Below are 14,660 nucleotides of genomic sequence, written 5' to 3'. Positions count from 1 at the left end.
GGAAGCTAGCGCCATAGAAGAACAAGGCACAGTTAGAGGTTATGAGATTCTCCAAGGTCAAATTCTTGGTGAGGGTCAACATGCTGACTTACAGAGGCAGATTAAATTTGATGACCACACCTTTGCTCAGTGCCGTACAGCAGCTTTCAATGCATGGGATAGGACTGAAGAATCGGGAAAGAGGACTGAGCAATTTACTAAGATTATACAAGGCCCAAAAGAACCTTCCTGATTCCTCACAAAGACTGACCACAGCTATAAATAGAACATTATCAGATCCAGAAGTTAGACAATTATTAACTGAATATTTGGCATTTGAAAATGCTAGTTCAGAATGCAACAAGGTAATTAGGTCTTTAGCAGCAGGATTAGCACTTTGGATCTCATGCTCATAATGATACCTGGGTAGGAGAAATGATCTCAAAAAATTTTAAGTAAAATTTTAATTTTAAATCAAAAACGTCAAATGTTTTAATGTGGTAAACTAGGTCATCTGAAAAGGGATTGTAGGCAAGGCATTCCTGGGAACAATATTTTTTTGTAGAGGTAGGATAGTGATCTGTGAGTCTCCCCTTAATAAATAACCCTTTGTTATACTTAATTCTGAACTAGTGTGGGATTATTTTGTAACTTCTGTCATCATAGAGGTAATCCCAATAGAAGGCCCCAGTCTCCTGGAATAAACAGGATTGTGGCAAAGGCTGACATTGGACAAATGAATCCAGGTCAACATGTGACAGGCAGGGTAACCCTTTGTCATCAGGAAACACCTTGGGGGCCTCTCACAGGCCCTTGTGTCAAATTTGGTTCAATCATTCCCTGTGATTACTGGAGAAACTCCTCCTCAGGGGAATTAAAAGAATTCATGCCTGTTGTGAAAAAGCAAACTGCTCTAATGACAGAAAACCTTCAGAAGATAAAATGAATTTTGAGGAGAAACCATAAAACAAATATTTGGGCAAACTTCTATAAACAGCCAAGCACCAAAATTAAACACACAAAAAATTGAGGGTTTGGTAGACACAGGGGTAGATGTAATAATAATTGCATTAAAATCTTGGCTTCCAAGTTGGCCTCTTCAGGAAGTAAATTTTAAGCTTATAGAGATTACAACGTTCTCTCAGGTAAAACAAAGCACAAGATTGGTTTTGTGTATAAGCCCAGAAGGACAGAAAGGAAAATTAAAGCCATATATGCCTAACACTGTAGTGATGAGGCCAGCAGGCCTGCTTTTCATCCCACCCGGCTCCTGCATGGCTAGCTTTACACCCAAAATAACAACACACAAATTGTATTCATTTAAACACTGACTAGCCCATTATTTCTAGCTTCATATTGACTAACTCTCACATCTTGATTAACCCATTTCCATTGAATCTGTGTAGCACCATGAGGCTGTGGCTTACTGGGAAAGAGCCTAACCTACGTCCATCTCAGGCCTTTGACATCAGAAAGATTGCAGGCTTCAGAACAGCTGGTACAGGAGCAGCCAAATAGTCAGAGTAGTGAAGAATCAACCAGTCCTTGGAATTCTCATATTTTTGTCATTAAAACGAGATATGAAGAATGGCAACAGATTCACGAGCTATTAATAAGGGGATTCAGCCAATGGCTCTTTACTGCAGTTCCCTTGCCTTATCTATTAACTAAAGGATAATCTATTATAGTGATGGACTTAAAAGACTGCTTTTTAAATATACCTTTTGGAGAACAGGATGGAGAAAAATTTGCCTTCACAGTGCCTATGTATGATAATTCCCAGTCTGTTAAAAGTTATCAGTGGGAAATTCTTCCATGATGGATGTTAAATAGTCCTACCTTATGTCAATATTTTGTACAACAGCCATTGGAAATCATTTATAAATCTATAATTTACCATTATATGTCGCTTACTAGCTGATTCTGATGCAGACACCTTAGATAAAATGTCTGAAGAAGTAAATTTTGCCTTGTTGGGGATTATAAATTGTTCCTGAAAATAATACAGAGAGAAGATTATATTAATTACCTAGGATATAAGACAGGTTTACAAAAAAAAATTGACCAAAAAAGTACAAATCAGGAGAGATCAATTATAAATTCTTAATTATTTTAAAAAATTGCTGAGAGATATTAACTGACTATGGCCCACAATTGAATTGACAATTCAAGAACTAAGCAATTTATTTCAAACATTACAAGGAGCTAATGACTTGATAGTATAAGAAAATTATCAGCTGAGGCTGAGAAAGAATAGGCTCTGGCATAAATGAAATTACAGGACACATGTGGAATATTTCACTCCAGAGCTTGACTGTGTGTTGGACATTGTACCTTCTGTGCAGTCACCTGTGGGAATTCTTATGCAGAGAGAAGATAATATCTTAGAATGGATTTTTTATCATACAGAGTAAAAAATTAAATACCAGCCAGGTAGTGGTAGCACACGCCTCTAATCCCAGTACTCAGGAGGCAGAGGCAGGTGGATCTCTGTGAGTCTGAGACCAACTTGGTCCACAAGAGCTAGTTCCAGGACAGGCACCAAAGCTACAGAGAAACCCTGCCTCAAAAAAAAAAAATTAGAGACCTATGTATAAAAATTTCTAAACTTCAACAATTAGTACAACTAAAACCAGCAGAAATTGTCATACTTTTGATTAATGTTGAAATTTCCTCATCATAGACAGGAAATGAAAATTGGCAAAGAGCTTGAAGTCATTTTTTGGAGATATTAGCGACAAATATCCCCAAAGCAAAAGACTTCAGTTTATAAAGAGAACTAATTGGAACCTCCCTCACATTGTACGGAGAACACCAATTTGTGGAGTAGCTACATTCTATAAGAATGCAAATAAATCAGGAAAAGCAGGTTATAAGTCAAGAAATTTAAGCAAGGTAGCTTAAAGCGCTTATTATTCTGTTCAAAGGTCAAAATTATATGCTATTCTCATGGTATTATCAGATTTTCCAGAATCACTTCATATAGTTACTGATTCTCAATATGCAGAAAGAGTCGTTTTACGTGTTGAAACAGCTGAACTTATTCCAAATAATTCAGAATTAACTTTGTTATTTATTCAATTAGAAGAAATACTCAGAAATAGAAATCATCCTTGCATGTCACATGTAACAGATCCCATATGGGTGTACCAGGCCCTCTAGCACAAGGTAATGATGAAATTGATCATCTATGGGTAGAAGATTCAGGATTTCATAGGAAACAACATGTTAGTAGCAAAGGTTTGAAGATAGATTTTTCTATCATTTGTCAACAAGCCAGGAAATTAAAAGGAAATGCCCTACTTGTTCTTTGTATAACCAACCTGCAGGAGTACTGCAAAAGGAATTCAAAGAAATGAAATTTGGCAAATGAATGTGTTTCATTTTGTGAGTTTGGAAAATTAAAATATGTACACCATACCACAGATACATATTTAGGATTAAAATAGGTTATTGCTTTGAGTTCTGAAAAGGCTGATTCTGTAATTACACATTGTTAGAAGCTATGACCATCCTGGTGATACCTGTACAAACTAAGACTGACAATGCTCCAGCATATGTCTCCTGTAAAATGAAACAATTTTTTGCTTATTATAATATAAAGCATATTACATGTATACCACACAACCCTACAGGGCAAACAGTTATAAAAAGATCTAATCACATGCTAAAAGATATGCTTAATAAACAAAAAAGGATGATAAAGATCCCCAAGAAATAAACTGCACAATGCTTTATTAACTTTAAAATTTCTAACTGCTAATGAGAAAGGAAGAAAAGCTGTGGAGAGACACTGGATAGTAGGAAAAAATGCTGAATTAAATCAGTTGTATTCTTTAAAGATGTGTTGACCTCAGAATGGAAAGCAGAATATGTGTTACCTTGGGGAAGAGGATTTTTGTTTCCATGGAAGAAGAAAAGCTATGGATACCATCAAAATTGATAAAGATTAGACTCGAACAAGAGAGACCTCTTGATTAAAAGAGGAGATACTTCATCAAACAACATGACGATTCAATCTAAACTGACTTATAAGACTAACAAATGCCTTTCATTTGATCAGATATAACCTGCCAAAATGGAGACTCCCCAAAATTAGGGTTGAGGCAGGGTTTTATTTTTGTCTTTCCTGCAGAATGAAGGCATCCAACTAAGGAATCTGAAGACCACTGGACACATGAGACATCTGAAGAAAAAGGGTGAATTATCCAGAGAAAATATCCCAAGAAAAAGAGTAAATTGGTGTAATGACATAGCACATTTCCAACAGGATAAAATTTCATAAATCTTTAAATGTTTATTTCTGCTGTTCTCTACAGATATTTAACACAAATGGTCTTTTTTATAGTCCCAGTTCAATTAAAAACTAAATCTGGCTTTGGAGTTGGAGTGTGGCTCACTCCTTCTCTAAACCCAAGAATGTGTGTTAAAGGAAAATCCAAAATCTCTGTCTCATGTCAGAAGAGCCACCTGATATGGGATAGAAGAAAAACCAAAATTAAGGGACTATTTCATTGCTACTAGTCTCATAAGCTTTCAGTTTTATTTTGACCCTTCAAAACTTGTCTTAAGGTATAAATATCTCAAAATTTATAAGATAAACTTTCTGCTGTGATATTAATGGTCATATAGAGTACTACCTTTAGAAAAAGGTTTCATCTAGCTTCCTGTACATTATTTTGGGCTTATGTCTCTATCGGGTAACTAGCAATTAACTTTGTGTACCCAGATATACTTTAACAAATTGTGGTCCTTTACCCTCTCCAAGATCTACTGCATATGATATTTAAAATGTTTAAATGTTCTGCAGTGAACCATGGCCATTTCTAACAAGAACCTTTGAAGTCTCCAAAAGGAAGATGGGGCCCCACAATGATAATTCCACCTGGATTGTGGTAATGCCACTAAGATGACAAACACCACCCAAATAAAAGTTTTGGAGTAAAAACTGCTCAGGAAAATTTCATGTCAGTTAGCTAAGATAGTCCAGTCTTGTAGACTACTCAAGCCAGGACTTCAAATAAGTCCTACACTTTCCTATCACACAGAAAGTGGAGAAGAAATGAGTCAGCCAGCTCTCCCAGGACCTGACCATTATCTCAATTTTCTCAGGGTGCTCTAGAGATTCCATCATCCCCAAGCAACAGGAGGCAACCCAAAGAACACAAAGCACACATTCCCAAGAGGTGAAGGGGTGGTTAGGGTCATTCAATGAGTTATCGATCTTTGTCATTGTTTAGGGAATTGGTTACAAGTTATGATTGATCATGGTCAGGAAAATGCTGAACAAAAGAGATTAGATTCAGGTATCTCATACTTAAAGGAAAAATGGGGGATATATAAATAATAGGATAAAGGGGTAGATTTCTGAATCCACTTTTAAACTTAAAAAAGCAACTATTAATCTTAAATATTTTATATTGGTATAGGTTTTTATATATTGACACAGATTTAAGTTTATTTTTGTTATTTTATATATATGCACACACTCTTTTTAAGGTATTATGTCTTTGTAGTTCATTTAACAGTGTAATATAAATTTTTAGTCCTTGAAAGTTATTACTACAATCTATTTAGGATTATGCAGGTTAGTAGTTAGTCACCTATAACAATCAAAATTGTAGTCAGGTTATGTATATTTTCAAAATCAAACAGATATATTTTAGATAGGCAGGTAATCACCAAACACTTCAGAAATCTATTGAATATGTCATTTAAGATGTCTTAATAACATAAGGCTTTTCATGACAGTGAAATACGCCTTCTCCTGCCAGTACCAATCTACCTTAGGGAAGATTATGGGCATTGAAGAAACTCCATATGGAGTTTGCTTTCTTTGTGGCCAAATTTGTCCTTGCCTTGACAGCTGACAGTATACTGTCCAAATAGGACAGGCTAGACCCACACACAAAAAGCTGACTGCCAAACTTTGCCAAGACAAGGTAGGACAGGCCTTTAAAATTTCTGCTTCACAGAAAAGTCTGTCAGACTAGGCCTGTAGGCTAAAGATAGATGTCCTAACCTTATAGAGAACCTTGAGTGGCCATCCAGGCAGCCAGCTGCTTTCGTAATTTCTATATTTTTGGAAATTGTTTGCTCTGTACTTTCTATTTACTCAGATAATCTTATATCCTTCTTATGCCTCTGATGAAGTTGAAGACTAGATAATTATAGTTAGTTTTTCTTGCTACCAAATTCAGAAAAATCCTCATGAGAGAGGTATAAAGTGTATAAGGTTGAGATACATAAAAGGATAGCCTGGGGTGGGGAATACAAGTTAGGAGGGAAAGTGAATTACCTACAAAACTTGGAATTCACTAAGATAGGCTAGATAATGTAGTACTTTCTCTGAGTTCGCCAAATCCAAATGGACTGGACATTACAAGTGTAATTCTTACCTGATAATTTTTCTTATTATATATGGTTCTTTTGTTTCAGAGTTAAAACCTTCCTTTTTTATTTAGACAAAAGGGGGAAATGTTGTATAATATTTTGATTGCATTATGATACTCCCAAGACTGACATTAGAGGTTGTTTTAAATCAGAGGTCAGAACTAGCTACTCGTTGACCAAAATTAATCATAGAGGTTTTGGAGGACTGAGGACAGACAGACAAGAATTAGTAGGCTGAGAGCTCTTGATCCTTTTGGATGGAGGAACAAAAGAGATAGGAGGTCATTGATTGCTTCTCTGTTGCTTCTCTGATCAAACAGGTTCTTACCCCAATATCTGATCCCAAGTTTTTATTGATAAAGAATAATTAGAAAAATGCATCAAACAAGTTCAAGAGCAGCCGAGCTTTGGCAATAAAGGTGGAAAACAGAAAGCTGGTGAAGATGCAATTGAACAAGAGGGCCATGTTCCAGCCCCAGCAAACAGCAGAAGTTGGCAGCTTCGGTCATGGGGTTGTGAATATCAATTAAGGATAGAAGAAATGGGTTAAGGAAATTGCCTCTTCACCAAATGAATACCACTGAGGCCAGACATGTACTAGGGATGGCCCTGAATGAAAGCCTAGAGAGGCCATTGTGTGAAGAGGTGACATTGAAGTCTGGATTGCCTTGAAGAATACAAGATGTCACAGATCCCAGAGTCATGGGACACCTACTGAGGAGAGCTGCTAACTGTAAAATAGGGGCCCACTTACAAAAGCTTTCCAACTAGTTCCTGGCAAAAAGAGAAAGTGTCTAGCCACAAATGGCTGTGGTGAAATGATGTGGGAGGGTCTTCTGTTTTGTGTTGATTTCATTGGTTAATAAAGAAACTGCTTTGGCCATTTGATAGGCCAGCCCTTAGGTGGGTGGAGTAGACAGAACAGAATGCTGGGAGGAAGAGGGAAGTAAGGCAATCGCCATGCCTCTCCTCTCTGGGCCAGACGCCATGGATCCTGCCACTAGGTCAGACATGCTGAATTTTTCCCAGTAAGACACCACCTCGTGGTGCTATACAAATTACTAAATATGGGTTAAGCAAGATATGAGAGTTAGCCAAGAAGAGGCTAGATATAATGGGCCAGGCAGTATTTAAATGAATACAGTTTGTGTGTTGTTATTTCAGGACATAAGCTAGCCAGGTGGCTGGGAGCTGGGCAGCGGGAAGCAACCCACAGCTCCTTCTACACCTATAATTCCTGAATTAGGGAGGGAGAAGCAATTATATCAGAAGTTCAAGGTCAACCCGGGATATACGAAACTCTGTCTCAAAAACAAAAAGCACACCCAACAAGATGGTTCAAAAGGTAAGCTTGCTACAACTAACCCTAAATTTGGTGTGTAGGGTTCACATGGTGGGAGAAAAGAACTCCTCCAAGCTGTCCTCTGACATCCACACTCATGCCATGACAAAGCCTATGTCATCCTGAGACCCCTACTAACCCCATCCAGCTCCACATTCTCACTGGTTTTTGTGGCTGGCATTTTAGACTGGCATTTAGGTCTAGGCCTCCCAAATGGATGCCATCTACCTAGTTCTAGTCCAGTGACTAAGTTTTAATCTTGCCCTGGAGTTGCATCAAGATTTGCAGGCTAGAGTCTGGTATGGCCTGCACACATCCTTTTAATGCTGCTGTCTTATCTCGGAGCACAGCAACACAAGCCAGCCAATCAGACAGCAATCTTAACAGAAATGGAAAGGATGGTACTGTAGCGGTGGGGGTGGGCAAGGGAGCCCAGACATTTCCTCACAGCAAGTGAGAAGTGAGCAGTGTTCAGAAATCTGTGGGTGGCGAGACTGAAAATTACAGATTTACCGGTTGCTTCCCTCGCGGGGGTCTTAACCCCACCAGTGGTCAACTCCAGCACATCAGCCCCAGAGGTCATTTATTCTAGCCATGGAAAAGCAAAATAAGCCAAGTGAATTAATCTACTCTGTGGTTGCTATTGCTACTTAGTTGTTTTTTAAGATTTACTTTATTATTTTGTGAGTGTGTATGTGCAAATGTCTATGCAGGTACCTGCGGAGGCCACAAGAGGTCATCAGATCCCCTGGAGCTGCAGTGACAGGCAGTTGTGAACTATCTGACCTGGGCGCTGAGACCCAAACTCTGGTCCTCTGAATGATTAGCAAGACATGTCATCTCTCCAGCCTCAAACCACTTTAAAACATCTTGGAAATCATGAGTTAGTGTTCTATACATTCTGGGAGCCCAGAGCCACAGGCAGCAATAACAACACACTATTCTTACTTTAGAGTCCTCTTAAATGCTATGGCTAAAATTTCTATTCAATATCCAGTTCTATTATTTTAAAATGGGAATATATAAGTTCAGACAGAAACTTTGGATAACAGCAGATTTGAGAGAAATAGATTTCAGTGTGATAGATTATGTGTGAGGGGACACACTGTAGCCTAGTGGGTAGGGGGTTAAATCATATATTACTTCCCTTTTCTTTCAGTTACCCCCAAAAATCTATGTACTAGAATTATTCTTACAAAAACATCAAAGACTCAGGTGACTCAAGTCAACATCTCAAAGATGTATCCAGACACTACCCTCTGGGTAAACTTCTGAGTGGAATATATCTGAAGTGAAGGATTTTTAAAATATATCAGAAATGGCAGCATCTCCACGTTAGGTGGAGGATGCATCTTTAGGTCCTTAGCAACCCCCACAGTTGGAGGAGGCCGCTTGTTTGTCCTGGTCACCCAGAACTGAAATAATCACACAGAAACTGTATTAATTAAATCACTGCTTGGCCCATTAGCTCTAGCTTCTTATTGTCTAACTCTTACATCTTAATTTAACCCATTTCTATTATTCTGTATAACACCACGAGATCATGGCCTACCAGCAAAGTTTCAGCCCATGTATCTCTGGTGGATTTTGTTCTGTCCTAACCTTCCTCTTCTACCCTGAAATTCTTAAATATTCCATCCTATTTTCATATACTCATTAAAATTTTTATATTTGATGTGAGAATTTCACATGGCTATCAAGTTATTTTCTTACTATTCATCTGTTATGTATGCTCCGTGGGGATTGGTTGGATCAGCCCTGTACTCATTATTCCTGAGTTCTAACAACCCTGTGACAGTCACATAATAAAACCTGTCACCCAGTGGTACCCGAGGTGTTGTACTAGGTTTGGGAACACATATTAAAGTCCTAGTATGAAAAATAATAAATTATTACACAGTGTGTTTCTAAAAATAGTATTCCAGATTTAATTTTTCAAATCTCAGAACTCCTGTGTGGAAAGTGACAGTCCCCTTGGCTTCCTGACTTGATGAAAGCCAGCACCAAACCTGTGCCCTTCCGGCCGGTCTTCGTGATGGTGGAGCTCCTTAGCTACACCATGCATCGAGCTTCCTCTAGTTGTGAATCGTGAATAATAACTACCCCTCAGCCTGACTTGCCATCTGCTTGCAAATTTCACGGTAAATTTTCACCAAGCCCCCATGCTTGCAATTCTCTCTTAAAAGCAGCCATCCATGGGTTCCTCTTCCACTGTGTCAAGTCCTAAGCCGATCTGAAGCATCCAAATGCACCTGCATTTCTAATCCCCCAGAGAAATCGGAAGTGTGTGTGTGCGCGCGCGCGCCCTTATGTTTTGAGATAGGGTATCACTCTACTGTTTAGATTGGCCTGGAACTTGCAATCCTCCTGCCTCAGCCTCTGGAGTGCTGGGATCACTGCCATGCACCATTATTCCTGCACCGTTTGTGAAATACCCAGCAGGACTTCTCATTCCACACTCATTCCGTGGGATTCGTGACGGACTTGAATACAGGAAACACAATTCCCTTTCTTTTAAGCTTTTGCCTTAAATTCTGACAGGGCTAATATGGCATGTATCTCAGAGTTTGGATTCCAGTGGACATGATGGAGGGAGAGGCCTAGCAGCTTAGGAACATAGCAGGAGGCAGTGCACGGCTGCACCCGCCTGCAATTCCAGCATTCAGGAGGCAGAGGCAGGATGATGAGAGAAAGTTCTCATCTGCCTCACCTACTTGGTGAGTAGAGACGAGCTGGGTACTAGAGACAAGAACATCACAATGTCCTCAGGGGAGGTGAGATGTGGGAACAGGCGCTGAAATTGACTTCAGGGCAAAGACGCCAAAGGAAATAAAGCACCCCTTGGGACTCCAAGCAAAGATGGGCTCTGGAAACGCGGGTGTGGGGTACATCTCTAATGGGCACTATCCGTTACTGTCAGATGTGATGAGGGGCCAGTCCATCAGCAGTTGGAGATGTCCCCCAGCTGTGGGAATGCCATCTTAGACGCAGGCAGATGCCCCTAACACATGCTACTGAACAGAGAAGAATAAACCCAAGTTTAAACACATAAGACATCTCAATCAGAACTGTGCTCGCTCAATTCCCACAGTCCCGGATCCCTTCCCTGGCCTAAGGAGAACTGAAATTGCTTGGGCGTGTGGAACGTGGGGGCAGAAAGATCAGGAGTTCAAAGCTGGCTAAGTCAAGTCCCTATGTGAGATCCTGTCTTGAAGACCAAACATAAAATTAAAACCTAGATCGGCAATCTGATTCAAACAGTAAATGGGAAAAGAGTGCGCAGGCACAGAGGACCACCATCTCTCTCCTGGGGGCTCTGCCCGCAACTCCATTTGTCCTCAGGGATACCGCCTCTCTTCTCATTATCATGGGTGGTTTATAACCTCTGCCACCTACAAAGGACTCTGGGGTGTGTCCCAGCCCCCACCGCAGCCACAGTCAATGTCTTCCTCGCCTATACGGAAATCTTTGGTAATGCGAGCGGAGTCACATTTACGGAGTGTCACAATGGTCCCCCACCACCTCACATGCCTGAAATTGCCGAGCATAAATCACCCAGGGCCCCTTTAGTACAAGGTCACCAAGCAAGTCACACAGGCCCTGACCAAAGAGAAGCCCCCTGTGTGGGTTCACCCAGATATCCGAGCTGTACCAAGGAAATGCCATCACCCAGACCTCAACAGGACCTTAACAGGACAGCAAAGTCCTAAAACCGAAGCCAATCCTTATGCCAAGAGACTGCCTGGATAAACAAAAAATCTGAAGCACCCACAGCTGTGGACCATGTGGGAGTCTCCGCCTGCATTCCGGAAGTGGGTGTGGCTCTGTTCGACCAGGAGTTTGGTACCGAGCCTCTCAGCACAGCGCAACTTTTACACCAGGGAGATGGACCTTGATGAGCGTCACCATCAGGGTCTGTTCCCCAAACCTAAAGCATGGTGGGACAGTCATCCTGTTAGCTATGGGCTGGCACTGTGCCAGGGGCTGCTTCCCGTGTATTGATCTCCTCAGGGTGACCCTAAGGGGTAGGACTTACTATATTAGAACAAAGAAACAGAAACCGGGGCTGGGGAGACGGCTGGGGTAAAGTGCCTGATGCACAAACGTGTGGACCTGAGTCGGAGCCCCAGCGCCCACGTAAAGAGCTAGGTGTGGCTACAGATGTCTGTGACCTCATCACGGCAAGAGCGGAGATGGGGAGATCAGGGTGGGGGGCTCCTTGGCCAGCCAATCTAGCCAAGTTGGTAGATTCTGGGGGTCAGTGAGAGACATTGCCTCAAAAACAGGGGTGGGGTGAGGTGTGATTGAAGAATACATCACAGCCTTGCCCTCTGACCTCCACAGGTTGGACATATATGTGTTTGTGTGTGTGTGTGTGTGTGTGTGTGTGTGTGTGTGTGTGTGTACATGCCCTCCTAGACACATATGTGTGCATACATGGACACAGACAGACAGACAAGCCCCCAAGCCCCCAAAATTGAAGCCTAGAGACATTAACCAACTTACCCACAGTTATTCAGCAAATAATGTTAGAGCCAGGACTCCCCACCAGGTGTGGTGTTTACACACCTGCCCGTCACCATCTGCCTCCTGCCTCTCCCTTCCTGACATCCTGGAAGTAAGCCCTGACACCAACCACCGACTGTGGTCAGGCAAGCACAGGGTCCCTGTGTCTAAGAGACAGCGACACACTGCCCACAGCCCTCATCCTGCTGAGACGAGATGTGCCCCACACCTGGCATCTCAGAGGCTCCTCAGTAGGATGGGGACATCTGTGTTGGATGCACACACTACTCTACCCAGATTCTCTGTGGAAAGGTAACTCAAGCAGGGCCTCAAGCTGTGGGTGAGCTTCAAGTGAACCCTAGGCTATGGAGAAGAAACAAGAGTCCCTTGCTGTGTAGAAGGGTCTCCGGGCCACACCCAGCAAGCCATTAGGAACGGCAAACCTCACAGGAGCTTTGGATTCCCCAGGTTTCAGGATTTCTGTATCATGCCTTGAATATTAAAACATGGCTTTGTCCCCCTTCTCATCCATTTCTTTGGAACTGGTCTTGAAGATGAAATAAAAGTCAGTTCTCAAAACCAGTTTCGTTCCTGACCCTTCCATTTGTCTAACCTTCAAGGACAGATATCTTCCCCCCACACCCCGGAGTCTGTTAACAGCCATCGAGGCGACTAAAATATCCAGTATGTCTACGCGAGAAGTTATTTTTAAAATCATTTGGCTTAGAAAACTCCAATCACGATAATTTCAAGGGAATTCTCGGGACACGAATTAAATGTTTTAAATTCCTCTTCAAAGATCTGTGAGCTCGAATAATCTTAATTTAAAAATATCTGCACCCATGCATATGCATCAGGTGTCTCTGAGTTCTGCACCGTACACAGCTATGTTGGGGGTTTCCTTGTGTGGTCAGCAACAGGAATGGCAGTGTGAGCTGGAAGGCAGAAGGGTCCCTGATGGTCTCTCCTGAGGCCGTTTTACCTTCTGGGCATGAGGGTATCATTTGCTGGGCTTCCTCTTGTCCAAAGAGGAGTAACAATCCTCACTGTTTCACGATCAACTGAAACAACCTGTCAGAGAGTTTAGCACTGGCTTTAGATACTATGGTATTAAAATAGCAAGCCAGACTCTGACTACAGAGATGCCACCCTGGCTGTCTGAATACTTTCGGAGCTCATGACCTTGGGCGGGGCCAGCCTGGCTTCTCTAGCTTGAGGACTGTTCCCTAAAAGTGGAGGAATAGAACAACACAGGGTAGATCTCCCACAGAGCAGGCACACAGTAGGTATTCAGTGAGCAGAACCTATTTTACCTTAAAGAATTCCCACACTAACTCGTAGTGCTGGATGCCAATTAAGACAGTCCCTAACACATTCTTCCATAGCCAGACACTTGTGTGGGTCTGGTCTGTGCTGGCGGGTGTTCTCTGGCCCTGCCTGAGAACAAGGCATTGAAGTTTAACAAAACCAGCATGACTCCAAGTTCAGGTTTTCCTACCCTGCTTTTCCCAAGCTGAGCTTCACTTTGTGCTACTTAGACAGACAGGCGTGGGGCTGGGCAATGGGACAAGGACCGAGCCACCCGGGGTGGATCTTCAGAGTTGTCTTAGAGGCTGTGCAAGACGACCCACTGGGCCTCTCCTGCTTCAGCAGATTGAGAGTCAGGGCCCTGGGAGGAGCAAGCAGCCTCAGGCAGGAGGAGACCGGAATCCCCTGAGTCCAGCCTCGCTGCGGGGAGACCAAGTGTGCCCACAGTTACTCTCCAAGCAGTTAGGGGTGCAGCTGGGGTGGGGGAGCGCATGCAACTGGGTTAGTCTCCACTCCGCCACGCGGCTTGGCATGCCCGCTGGCGCTTAGGCAGAACAGACTCGATGCTTACAATGATCCCAGCCCAGAACGGAGTGTCTCTGACTAGCAGGGAGGGGCTGATGCTCGCCATGAGGAAGCCCAGCACGGTCACCGCGATGCCCAGAGCCAGCTGCAGCAGCGCCAGCAGCAGCGGAAAGCGGCAGCCGCAGCAGGTCCGTGCCTCCTCGTCCACGCGCTCCTGCGCCCCGGGGCTCGCCTTGCGCCCCATGTTCCGGTCGGTGGTGGCTGCGGTGGCTGCGCCTGGGCCGCGGCTGGGCCTGCCTGGTCGACAGCGAAGGGGTTGAGCAAAAGTGGAAAACACTCTCAGGCCACCAGAGGCCGAGGGGGACCCGAGGGGGGTCGCCAACTGCCAACGCGTGGGGACCCGGCGCCTAGAGTCTGTGTGATGGGAAAGTCAGCCCGCTGTGCTTTTTGGTTTCCAGGACTTGCAAGAAAGGGTGATGAATGCTGAAGCCGCTTGTGTTTAATTAATAGTTCATTGAACACAAAAATGGGCTCGGCTGCACTAACAGCTGTGAAGTCATTGCCAAAAGTTAAATTATGCTATTTTCTAAATTTGTAGTTCAACTAA

The 14,660-nt window shown here is 42.7% G+C and overlaps 1 protein-coding gene across 2 annotated transcripts in view; it reads right to left on the bottom strand.

The window, feature by feature from the left end:
- Sspn (sarcospan) overlaps window positions 1-14,351 on the bottom strand; it is a 47,576-nt gene extending 33,225 nt beyond the window's left edge. For both annotated transcript variants that reach the window (XM_041642726.1, XM_041642733.1), the window contains exon 1: window positions 14,100-14,351. In XM_041642726.1, coding sequence (XP_041498660.1) covers window positions 14,100-14,297 — 198 coding nt within the window. In that variant the 5' untranslated portion in view covers window positions 14,298-14,351. The remainder of the gene's footprint in view (window positions 1-14,099) is intronic.
- Window positions 14,352-14,660: the final 309 nt, after the last annotated feature.

This window comes from Microtus oregoni, unplaced genomic scaffold, assembly GCF_018167655.1.
Source record: "Microtus oregoni isolate MIOR12 unplaced genomic scaffold, Mior012 000002F_ref0000024, whole genome shotgun sequence".
Taxonomy (NCBI): domain Eukaryota; kingdom Metazoa; phylum Chordata; class Mammalia; order Rodentia; family Cricetidae; genus Microtus; species Microtus oregoni.
The sequence above is the reverse complement of the archived record's forward strand: the minus strand, read 5'-3'. Positions and strand labels throughout refer to the sequence as shown.